Genomic DNA, 12516 nt, shown 5'->3' with positions numbered 1-12516 from the left:
AGGGAACGATAAACAGCTTTGTCCTGATCTAGCTTTGATTTGGGGTATCGGTTATCTTGGCGTGCAGAGGAATGTTGCAGGCACTGGTCTTAAGAGTATGCAGATCTTCTCAGCTGTTAAATATGGGATGTTATCCCTCCATACTTTTTTTGACTGTACAGGCTGTCTGGCTTATTCATCTGACGCTCTTGACATTTAGGTGATACTGTGCTATGCTCAATGCTATTTGGGCCCAGATAGCTAATGAACTGTGCTAAATGCCATTAGTGATCTCATGAGTTACATAGATATTTCCAGGATATTCTGAGTGTTCATTCTCATTAAATGTGCCTTTTAGAGCAAGTGCTCATGGAAGGGTATAATTTTATTTCAGCAATTGCAATACAAATGCAATATAATTTTAACACAGGCCCTAGAATATTTCCCACTGCAAAAGACTTTGCATGAATATCATATTTATCTGATCCCACAAAGATTTCAAAATTGCCATTCTTTATAATCAGCTTTTCCATGAAGCCCAGTTCTCATTTTACTAATATTTAAAGGGACTTTTGCATCTGCTTTAAAATATATTTGTGCAGAATTAACAGAACGGAGCCTTAAGAGAGCGGCTCTTGACATTTAATAAAACGCATCTACAGAATTGCTGAGAGTAGTTTAAAAGCAAAAATACAGTGGTACAGACCACTGGAAAAGGACTATGGTGTTTAAGGACATCCCACCCTACAGCCATTTTGCCTGGACACCCACCTGAGGCCAGCTCAACACCACATCACACCAGCTTGTGGAGTTTTGTCAGTCTGACCAAGTACGGGTGTTTCATGTTATGTGTTCCGATACACTGAATTTTTTTTAAACCTTTTTTCATGGTTATGTGAATGGGAGCATGCTCAGGCCTGATCCCAGATGAAACTACCGCAGTGTTGCCCTGCAGGAGGTGAGGAGAGCTGGTTGAGGACCATGGGGAGGAGCAGCTCTTTCAGTAAAGATCTGTTTTTCTACAGAAACTGCACCTTCCTCAAAAATGACCGCAAGCTGCAGTGCCAAGCTGTGCTCTCTCCCCTGTGGTTTGGAGCCCGGCTTCCTATCCGGCTGGTGCTTACAAGGCAGCCCACCTCCTGCAGACACGGGCACCAGCTTCTGCTCCGTCCCCGTGGCTCACCGGGGACCAGGACCTACGAAGGACTCTGCATGGTGCAGGGCCCCTGTAGGGGTGCACCACGAGGTGTCTCAGACACTGCGACCCCTGGGCTTCCTATCCAGCATTCAGGAGGCACAGTGACACCAGATGACACACTGAGACCACCAGCGGGGGCGTGTGGTCTCTGACACCTCTCACCAGAGGCCCAGGCCACAGGCGATGCAGACACACGGCTCCCAGCTCCCCAGGGCCTCAAGGCCTCACCACAGCCCCAGCCAACGTGCACGCACATGCCAGCTCCTCTGGCTGTGTGCCTCCTTCCTGTGGGAAGGCTGCAAAGCTAGAGAGAAAGAATTTTCTCCTCAGAGAAACCTCCAGGGATGCACTGGTGCTGAGGACAGATGCTGCAGCCCCCAGGACCAAGGGTTTTCTGCATGGCAGGGCAGGGGAGACTCACCAGCCTTCCTTCCGTTGGAGAAGCTGGAAACATCAGCACGGTTTTATTTCCCTTGGCACAGATCTGGCTGATAAAGCAGCACCATAAACCTGCATTATCTTGCTTTCACCCCTCCAAGTCAGGGTTTTGTTTATTTTTCTTATTTCGGAGTCCTCTGCTTACCTGGTTGGAGTCTCCTTTGGGCTTCTCCCTCTGCTGGACAAACAAAACCCAGCATCCTCTACATGTGCTTTTTGCTTCGTCTGCCTTTTTTTTTTCTTTTTTTTTTTTCTTTTTTTTTTTTTTTTTTTTTCTCTAGCACAAGGAATTTAGGCAATTTAGTGCTGACAGTTAACTGTATGTCTTAACAATAATCCTCTGCATGGAGACAGGGAAAAAGCTCCTTGCGGTACTCAGCATCTGCTTGATCAGCTGGACCACAGGATGAATCCTGCTGTAGTTTTTAGATAAGCACCAGATAATACTTACACTAAATGATTTTTTTTTGGAGCATATCCTACTTTTCATGGATTTGGCACACAAGTGCCACAAAGTTCAAGTGTGCAAGCAGTGATGGACTTAAGAAATGAGATGAAACAAGTTGTCCTAGAACTGAAACTTAATCTATACTGTGTTGAATAAAGTGAAACATGTCCAGTTTGGAAAGATGAATAACCATTGCAAAAAGATGACTATTAAAAAATTTTACTACCAAATGGACTACAGACAATGATCTGTAAAAACCTAATTCTAAACCCAAACCTGCCCTCCCCTCCCGAAAGCTCTGCAAATCTATTTAGATATAATTTTGTTTATATACCTTGCACATTTGTTTGTTTTAATGTAGGTCTAGAAATGTTTATGGCTGTGGTGAATGGGTACTGAAAAGCTTGCAAACGTTTAAAGAATAAGGCGTTTGAGAAAAGGAGAGCATTGTGAATGCTTGAAGACACAGGCTGTCTCTCATGCTTTTGTACCTCTTAGTGCTCTGTTTAACCTTCCTCTTTTTGAGGAGAGGAGGGCAGGTGGAAGTATTCTTTGAAGTTAAGTTCTTTTGGAGACACCCTTGCCTGGAAATCTGGCTGTTTTCACACTGTAAATCACAGAATCACAGCATATTAGGGATTGAAAGGGACCTTGAAAGATCATCTAGTCCAATCCCCCTGCTGGAGCAGGAACACCTAAATCATGTCGCACAGGAAAAATCAGGAAATCTCATGTTAGCCTTGTGCATGGCCAAATTTACATCTCAGAAGCAAGTGAAGGATGGGCTGAGGCCACCACCTGCAGAAGACCCTCAGTGATATCCACCCCTTAGGTTTAGAGCAGGCAGGTCTTAACTGATGCCTCTAAGTCTCTGCACACTCTACTGGGCTAGGTCCTGAACAAAGAAATTGGCAAGAAAGACGACTATGGTTTTCATCACTGGGTGTTTAAATTTTCCAGGCTGTGTTATGCATAACATCCTGTCAAAAGTGTTCACAATTTATTTGGAAAACAACAACAACAAAACAACAACAACAAAAAATGCCAAAAAAAAAAACCCCACCCACAACCAAGCAAAAACAAACAAAAAAGAAAAAACAACAATAAAACAAGAAACCACATACAGCCTGAGAGCTGCATATCTTGCAGCTTACTCTGGTGTGACTTATGAGCTTCACCACCCTCTTTTTCCACGTGGCAGCTCTTCCAGCAGGGTTTACTGAACTTCTTCAGCTCAAACATAACACAAAAACACAGCTCCAAAACAGAAGAACAAATTCTCAAACATCTTCCTTGACTACAGAGTACCAGCTGCTTGTGACTGGGCAGATCCTCTGTGGACTGCCCCCCTCAAGGCTGGTGGCAACTACCCAGCTCAGCCTGAGGTGGTTTCAGGGTATGAGGCTGTGGAATGGTAGCATCACCTGTGTGTCACTGTTTGTCTCACTGCAAACACTTCCCAGCAGCAGGTGAGGGCTTCCAGGCGACCTCGCATCACGAGGAGGGATAGCGCTGTTTGTTAAAATGTACCATAGCCACACCTAGATAATTATCTGTCTTGCACCTTAGAGGCTGGGGTGCTTGCTTGGGGCTGGCAGGGTGGAGAGGTCCCTGCGACAGCAGAGGAAGGTGCCAGCATCCCAGTATGTCAGGGCAGAGGAATCAGTTGTTTTCTGCTCCATGCGGTGATGTAAAACTGAAGGTGCTCCTCCACAAGGGTGCATGGCGGGCTATGGTGGACTGCACCCCTGCCTGCTCCCCTGCAGGACACTGGTGGAGAATGGCACAGATGGAGTTATCTTCATCAGATAGGGCTCTGCAATCCTGTGTGGAGGTGTCACCTTCACTTCACCCAAAGGGCAGGCATGCCTCAGGTCCCCAGGGCCAGCAGCGCTGCCTCAGACAAGGTGCTCCAGCAGAAAGCTCCAGGCTCCAGAGAAAGCTCTTGTAGGTATAGCAATGTGGATCTCATTGAATACTGCTCAGGAAGATTTTAGCAAGCATCCTCCTAGGCAGACAGTACTGAGTGAATGAGTCACAAACAGCCTTGTGTATCCATAGTAGTCCAGTATGTGTATGAAAATACATTAACGGGACTAAAATATTGCTCCTCTTCCTCTGAAGGTTCCCTTCCTCTGAGGAAAATTTTGGAGTTGAAGAGGGCTATTGGGTAAAAGGTACTAGGGAAACAAGAAAGACTGGGAAGCTTTCCAGCAATATTCCTGCTGCTAACTTTTTCCAGGCTGCAGTTCTTCAATGTCTAAGAAGCATGAATAAATATATACACAATAGTAAATTTTAACTGTGTGGCAAGACAGCTGCTGTAACTGGCATTTGTTATTCTTTCCCCCTCATTTCAGTTCTCTGTGACGTTCAAATCCTTACCGAGCTAAGGGTTGGATTTTATGCCCTGTGGTATTGCTGCCGAACTGGCCGTGGTGGTCGAGAGCAGGGCTGCTTCTTCCTGCTGCAAACTCCACTTTTCCTGGCAAGCTTCTCCAAGAAATTTCATACCTCCTGAAACTGCATGTGAGCAGTGAGGAGACATTCCCCCCACCACTTCACCCGCTTTGGCACGGTGTTGCACAGGGCACCTTGGTCTCTGTCTGAGTGCCAGTGATGACCCTGCCCTTGGACGTCACCTCCACAGTGACAGTGGGAGCCACTACCAGATGAACAGAGCACAGCTGTCTGGCCACGAGCCTTCAGGCTTCTCCACAAGGACACATGGCCAAGGCAGTCTAGGGCAAAGTGGGCAGATGCCTAGGAGTAAAGCCAGAGAATGACCTCCCTGACGTTTAAAAACACACTGATTTAATACTTCTATGTGGGAAAGGTACGAGAGATTAAGGAAGATCTGAAAAATCAAGCCCTTTAGGGTACTGAAATGCTGCCTTGATCCCTTGGCACTGAAGCATCTCAATAGTAAATTCCTTGGAAACATCCTGCAAAGCTTGGACAGACTATATTGATTTATCTTTTAATTTCTAAGCTCAAAGAAGCTGCATGCCTGTAAAGTACAGGACAATGCTATCATTCAGCTCTTTCCTTTCTCCATTTGCTGAAGGCTGACTCAACAGGCAGTGACTGGGACGGACACCTGGGATGAATCTTGTCCTGCACCAGCGTGGCCTGGACCTGGCACCACATGAAACCTGTGCTGTAACTGGCAGAGCTTTTTGTCTAGTTTCCAAAGAGCTGGCTAAATATGCTTGTTGCTGTATAGCTTCCAACCGTGCTCAAACATGGTCCGAACTTGCTTTCAGCTGGCTTCAGAAATGGCTCCCCGCATGAATAAATTACTATCAGCAAGATTTCTCCCTATTTGTCTTTCTGTTTTCCACTGTTATAACACTCCCCTCTGACCTGCTTTACTTATCCATCTCTCCCCCTCTTCCTGCCAGAAATTTTCACTTTCTTTGTACAGAAAGTACCACAACTTGCAATTAACTTCCCCTTTAGAAAAAACCCTCTCTACCTTACATAAGCTCAGTCTGCCTTCTCTGGAGACTTCCATGGCTGGAGCTTGGCTGAGCTGTTTCCCTCTAACACAGAATTAAAGGAAAGCTTTAATCACGCTCCTTTTGGCATGAATAATGCAACCAAGAGGCTTCATTTCACCTGGCTCTGCCCCAACACCCTTCCAGATCAACCCCAATAACATGCCTGCATTGTCTTATGCTGCACTGACACAAGCCCACATCATTGTTTTGCAGATGGTTTCAGTGCTGTGTAGCCCTCAAAGAAAAAGGACTTTTGAGGTATTTAGGTATCCTAGTGCTTTGGTACATTTGCCTCTGGTCCACTTTAAGGTTTGTCTTGTGGGTCTTTGTTTATCTTCCGCAGGGTCCTTTGGCAAAAATACCCGAGGGAGGGAATCGACCTGGGAGCAGGCCTCACAGGAGGCTGGTGGGGCCTGCAGAGGTGGTCAGTAAAAGACCTGTGGTGGGGGACGTGTCTCTATCCCATGAGACTCAATGGGAGCAGGGTGAGATCCTCATGCTCATGGGGCCCATCTGATCTTGCTACCTGAAAACAGCTGTTTTGGGTGAGAATAGGATTGCATGGAAACCAGGAGAGAACAGCAAAGGGCAAGGAGATGGGAGGGAACAGGAAAAGGTACAGCTTTGAGTGTCTGGATTTGCTGTGGGCTGGTGCTGTGGCCCAGAGCCATGCTCCTAGGGGCGGACAAGCCTTACCAGTGAGTAAGCAAGTGCCCTACTTTGTTGCCTTCCCTCTTTCACCCCTATTAATTAGGGCCGAGCACTTCCTGCCTCCTCCACACAATGTGGGGGTGACAGAGCTGCCTGGCAAGTCAGTTTCCATTGTATACCAGGGAACTCCACCTTTCTCCATTGAGGTGACACTTCACAGACGCTCAGGCTCTTCCCTCCTTTCTAATAACTGGTTCTTTTGCTTGCAACACTTCCAAAGCCTTGCATGAGCACTTCACCAGGGTTACGTCCCTATCCATTTGTTTTGCTAGCACTTTCCTGGCTCCTCCTTGTTCAGATGCAGTTTGAGGGCTCTGCTCATTTTAATGTAAGGCAGAGAGAGATGCTACGAGAGGAGGAAGTACTTACAGGGGCCATATCTACTTAAGCATCCTCCCTGGCACTGCAATACAGCCTCGCCTCCAGCTCTCCCCCCATCCCCTGCAGACACCTTCCCAGCTGGCAATGTTCCCCACAGCAAGAGATTAGCACCGCACAGTCCCTGCACGGGGCAATGCAGAGTCTGCAGTTGCTCCCAGCAAGGGCTGTCTGGGAGCTCTGGTGCTCCCGAAGAGCTCTCAGAGGAGGAGGCACACCCTGGGCATTTTCTGCGCTCCCCATTCCCTACAGTCTCCCAGCAGGAACCTCGTGAGATGTGCTGTGGCTCCCCTGATCGTCTTGTGCTGGCTGAGGAGGGCTTGCTGTGTGAGTAACACTGGTGCCGTCTTCATGGTCTGGGCACCTGTATGGCCTGGAGACGATGCCAAAGCAGTGACTCCACCACGTTGTGTACCTCCCTTGCAGATGCCTTGCAGAAGGATGGTGCCTCGAGCCTCCCTCCATCCCTTGGTGCCACCACTGTGACTTGGTAGTTTGTCTGGGAGGATTTGTATCACACCTGAAAGGCAGTGTTAACCTTAGCCAAAGGGGCTACATCTCTAGGAGGGACTGCAGTGGGACCGAGGCAACCCCATCTCCTGCTGGTGCTCTGGCATTAATGCTTAATGTAAAAGCTCTCTTCCTGGAGATGCTATTGATAAACCAGTGGGTTAGGTGACCAAGTAACCAGCGCCCAGACAGAGCTGGCAGCAGACCCTGAGGTCTGGATGGCATTTTTTTTTTTTTTTTCTATTGATGCTTGTTGTTAGTGTTGTTTTTAATGTGTTTTTACCCTAGTGCCATTGTGACAAGATGACAGTATAACCCCTGCCTTGTGGTCCTGCACGATGTGAAACATCAGGATGCTGGTTGGTTTTTCATCTGGGAAGGAGCACAGGGCTGGACCCACCTGCTGCCAGCACTCCTGGACTGCCCACCCTAGTCAATTCGATAATGAGACCGTCATCAAAAGTCATCTTCAGAGCTAATATCCATGCTAATATTTCTAGCTCTGGTCCTGCCTAGCCCTGTCTCTCCTCTGCTACAGCTTGCTATGCCCAGGTTTGGATTCCTTATGGTGCGTGCTCCACTTTTTTTTTTTTTTTAATGTCCTATTGCCACACAGCTCTGGAAAACCCATCTTGTGTTCTTGCCTCCACCCAGTCTGGGAAACCTGACAGAGATGGTGGTGCCAGCTCTAGGACAGCATTATGTTGGAGTGTGGCTTATGTTGTTATGTTGTTGTGTCAGGGACAACAAAAGAAAAGGCACAAAGATATGGGTGCTCCTCAATATCAGCAGAGGCTTTCTTTCCCATGCTTGGCTATGCCAGAAGGGTGGTTAGCACAGCTGCAAAGTTATTTTTTGAAAGGTTCCTATCTATGCTTTTCCTGTTTGCAGGATAAAATGGGAAAAAGAAGGTCATGTGTCACCTGCCTGCAAGATTAAAAATAAAAAATAAAAGGGTCTGGGGAGAATCAGATGTAGTCATCAGTGTGGCTCTACCTGGCCTTGTGGCCCTGCATTAGATCAAGCTAAATCTGCCAAGGAGATCCTCTGCCTCTCATTTGCTTTCTCATTGTGGCGAAGACCGTAGTCTCTTAAAGCCACCTGCAGCATTTAGAGGTGCAATATACTCACCTTATACGTGCCTACCCCAGAAATGATGGATAAATTGTCTCCTTTATAGTCCTTAACTACTTAGCAAAAATACCCTAAGGATTGCCAAATGCCATTTTGGCTACGCAGTGAGGTGGCAGGTACTTTAGATGTCCTAAGTGTTTCTAATTAAACAAATACCAGCAACTGCTAATAGCAGACTTTGTTGCCAAAATTCCCGCCACCCACTGACATGACTGCCTGAGTTGTACAATGTCTAAATCTTCAGGATTTGCTCACTGGAGAGGAAATCCACACTTGACTTTTCTCTGCGGGCATTTCTGGTGTTGCACGTGGAAGGGAAGCAGGAGGGCTCACAGAGGGTACAAGGGAATCACTGCACGTGGCCCAGCGCCCACAGGAATCCCTGTGTCCTCAGCCTCTTCCAGTGGGGAGTGTTCAGGGTTGTAATTAAATGAATATACACTGAATATTCCTGGCATGGGGAGGGTGGTTGGCGTGAGCCTGCCCGGTTCCCATCATGCCCCCACAGTTGGTCTCCAGCCACCACATATCTGACACCCTAGCACCTTCCAGCTCCCATATGGGCAAGTGTGGCCATGGCTTTCCAGCAGGGACAGGGTCTCTCGTGGCCAAGCTGAGCAGGAAGGGGCTGAAGCAATGGGCAAGCAGCAAGAAGCATTGGAGCTGGCCAGCCACCCTGCTTCCGCACCCTGCGGGGGCACGGAGGCACAGTCAGCTGGATAGAAACACAACACGGGTTTCTGTTTTAATGAGAAAATAATTATATACTTGCATTGTAGGCCTCACAGTCACTATAAAACAGAAGCAGGATAACATTTAAGTGGTTAACATACAGAAAGCCAGGTATTGTTGAAACTGGTTGGTAAGTCATGACAAGGATGCCACCTTTTGGTTGCCAAACAAATCAATGTTACTGTATTTTCCTTCAGACAGCGCCAATACGGAGCAAGGTGAAGCCCAAACTGGCAGCGTTTAAAACAAATTGCTCAGAAAACCTGCACTGTAACCCCAAACTGATTATAATCACAAACGCTAATGCTTAACTATCCCTCAATACACAGTTTCATTAAAACCAGTCTTTGCCACGGGAAAGGATCTGAGTGTTTCTTCTGTGGAGACAAAGTTAACTCTGCAATAGTGCTCCTCGGTTGCATTGGATATAGTTATATATAGATAGATATGTATTACTGGCGTATACTTATAAACACCTAAGCTCGGTAGCATGCAAATGAAATAACAAAGAGGCAAGTAACCTGCATAGCACTCGCGCTGTCGCAGCACTGAACGCGCGCTGCGGACGAGTGTCCATAATTTCTGGAAGAGAAGAACACTGCTGGATGCAAGGTTTGGCTGCTCGGCACTGACACGCCACACGCCTCCGGTGCAGGGGGCAATGTGATTTGCAATCCAAAGACCAAGGTGGGGGTCAACGCAACGCAAGAGAAGGTGCCTCATGATGGGTGGTCAATGTCAATGGCTTCCAGTGAGAAGAGCGGGAGGGAAAGGTAGACCTCCACATTAAAGAAAGAAAAAGATGCAAGTTCCTGGGAGCACACACCAGGGGAAGCATCGTCTGATGGAAGACCACCTCACCATGAGCACAGGGCCATCTCCTCTGCTCAGGACACTTTTCCCCAGTCTCACCCCTGTTCTGCCCAGGGGGTGGAGGGAGCCTGGTACAGGTGTGTAGCGCTCGTGGGTGCTGCTATGTGACGTACGGTCCTGCTGGGATGCAGCACCAGTCGCTTGCCTTTCCTACAGCCTCGTGGCCAGGCTGAACCCACCCAGATGTGGACCACGGTTCACTGCTAGTCACCTGGACTTGGCAGTGGGTGCCTCTGTCAAGGTCGTCCTGCCCCATGTGCGTGTGGTGTCCCCCCTGCACCCAGGCTAGGGCGTCCTTGTGACAAGCTGGCTGCCTTCCTCACTGCAAACAGACCAGCAGGGCTTTCTGTTGCTCAACAGCACTGAAGGAGACAATCCACAAAGTTTACACGTGCCTATAGTCACATCCACTGCAATTCCCTGAAAATAGGCCTCAAAATGCTGTAGTGTCCGCGGACAGAGAGAGCATGCTGGAGGAAATTGTGGGGGGAAAAAAATCATTTGGTTGCAAGCTCTGTGTTTGTTTAAGAAAAGCACCAGAAGTATGTTCACAGTATTGGTACTCACTTGAAATGAGCTCACCGTTTCAGGATAAAACAGTGTAGCAGGCCATAAAACCAAGGAGAGGCTTAAGGGAGGACCAGCATTGAGGGCAATGGTTTTAAAAATAATTCAAAATAATAATTGGTTGTTTACAAACAAGACAGAACATTTTATATAGAAAAAAAGCTGTGTCTTTTTTTTTTTCTTTTTTTTTTTTTTCTGTCACCTCCCAAACTTGTTCATTTCTGGTCCAGAAATTATGGTTCCCAGTTGTAAAATACTCTTATTGTATTGCTTGCGTGAAAAGAAAAGAGTAAACCCGCAGCCTCTATACTACATACAAATACAAAGCACAAGAATAAATACCACATTTCTTTTCCTAATTGTCAGCTTACAAAACTGGTCAATACTTTGCAATTGTGACTCATGCAAATACCATGTTGGGTCAAATTTTAATATCACAAATACTGCATTAACTCAGTGCCTTGTTTTTATATCCCCTTTCAGAAAAAAAAAATAGCACTCACCCCTGTAGCTGGTAAACAGCCTTGGAGAAAATAACACACGCACCGCCATACGACTTCTTGCACACGCCTCACACCCGCATGCACACGCGCACGCACACCTGCACACCCACGCCCCCATGCACACACAGATGCACACGAATCCTTCACTGCTGATCCCAAGCCTAAGCAACGACTAGAGGCTCGACGGTCTGCTTGTAGCGCTGAAAACACTGGCTGAATGGCAAAAGTCACGTTTTTCTTCCTCTGTCTGCTCTCCCTTGCTCAATCTTTCTCACTCACTTCCCCCCTTAACTTTTGTGTTGCCTGGAAACCTGGAGACTCTCACAAAGCACTCTGCTCCGAAGGCTTTTTATGTTGTATAAATATAGTTAAAGACGTAGCTATCATCTTTCTTCTGTATTTCATACCTCTTCCTAGGCCAGAGTCTGGCTTAGTTCAATTATTGCCTCATTTAAAAATTAAATGTCCTTTATTTGTATTCATTTCCCACTACCTTTCTACTTCAAACTACCCATCTTCATAGGTTTTACACATACGCCATTCTTTTCCCTCCCCACCATCAAAAAATAGTTGTAATCCGCTAAATACAGATTTTCTATTTAGAAACTTTGTTATGTAAATATGATCTGAGAACCTGGAGCTCAGGTGATATTGCAAGCGTATAGGATCCTAAAGCTAAGGTAATCCATTTGGCTTAGCTCTCATCCCCATCTATTCCACTCCTTAATTGTGATGGCTTGTGTTTGCAACACAAGGACTGTATTTTACTTAGCCTAGTGGATTGTACATTTGCAATAGCTGCTTCCCCATTTATTTATTTGTTTTTCCTTTTAAACAGATAAATTACTAGATAAGGGGAGCAGAACCCCCCCCTCCAAAAAAAACCCACCCCAATCCCAGTCCCAAACCCAAACCCTTCAGTCCCCTCAAAGAAATAACATCAGAGGGCAACGTCGTCGTGTTTTGGTGGTGTCTTTGTGGGGGGGTTCGCCGAGGTGATGCTGACAGTCTCGGTGCAGCGGCTGCGGGAGGAGAAGAACCTGGAGGTGGGTCCAGCGGGGGGCTGTGAATCTGGCCAGGGGGATGCACGAGCCTTCCCCTCCAGCCGCTTCTCCGGCCCATGGGGATGGCCTCCCACCGGTCCCAGGGGGTCCCACACCCTGTATCCCCCCCACCCCGGGGGTTATTTCCTAGTGGGGAGACAGGGGAGAGAGGAGGGGGCATTTCCTGGGTGCGTTTTTCCTGTTGTTTTAAGATTGCCGGGAGCTGGATCATTTCTGTGTCTATGTGCATCATCAAGTTTGTTGTGTATTTAATAAATATCGGATTTAAATGCTGCTGCTTTTTTTGTTTAATTTTTCCTCCTTTCTCTCTCTCTTTTTTTTTTTTTGTTTTCGTTTTGTTTTTGGTTTCGCAGCTGCTCTCCTGGTGCCGCCGCGTGGTTACTCGTCCTCCTCCCGGTTGGCATAGATGCCGGCTTCCCAGCGCAGCGCCAGGGCACTCTTCCTGCGGTTCACTCTGGTGGCCTCCAGGACCTGGTTT

At 47.2% G+C, this 12516-nt stretch overlaps 1 protein-coding gene and 1 long non-coding RNA gene across 11 annotated transcripts in view; one reads left to right on the top strand and one right to left on the bottom strand.

The window, feature by feature from the left end:
- The first annotated feature begins 1853 nt into the window (after positions 1 to 1853).
- LOC310889883 lies at positions 1854 to 12278 on the top strand. Its single transcript, XR_014576867.1, has 2 exons — positions 1854 to 6982; positions 7082 to 12278. It is a non-coding gene; the product is annotated as an uncharacterized lncRNA (long non-coding RNA).
- The window catches only part of PALM2AKAP2 (PALM2 and AKAP2 fusion), a 258689-nt gene continuing 255209 nt past the window's right edge, over positions 9037 to 12516 (bottom strand). For all 10 annotated transcript variants that reach the window (XM_083818094.1, XM_083818095.1, XM_083818097.1 and 7 more), the window contains one exon: positions 9037 to 12509. In XM_083818094.1, the coding sequence (XP_083674220.1) occupies positions 12417 to 12509 (93 nt within the window). In that variant the 3' untranslated portion in view covers positions 9037 to 12416. The remainder of the gene's footprint in view (positions 12510 to 12516) is intronic.

The sequence above is a fragment of the Anser anser genome, assembly GCF_964211835.1.
Source record: "Anser anser genome assembly, chromosome: Z".
NCBI lineage: Eukaryota > Metazoa > Chordata > Aves > Anseriformes > Anatidae > Anser > Anser anser.
The sequence above is the reverse complement of the archived record's forward strand: the minus strand, read 5'-3'. Positions and strand labels throughout refer to the sequence as shown.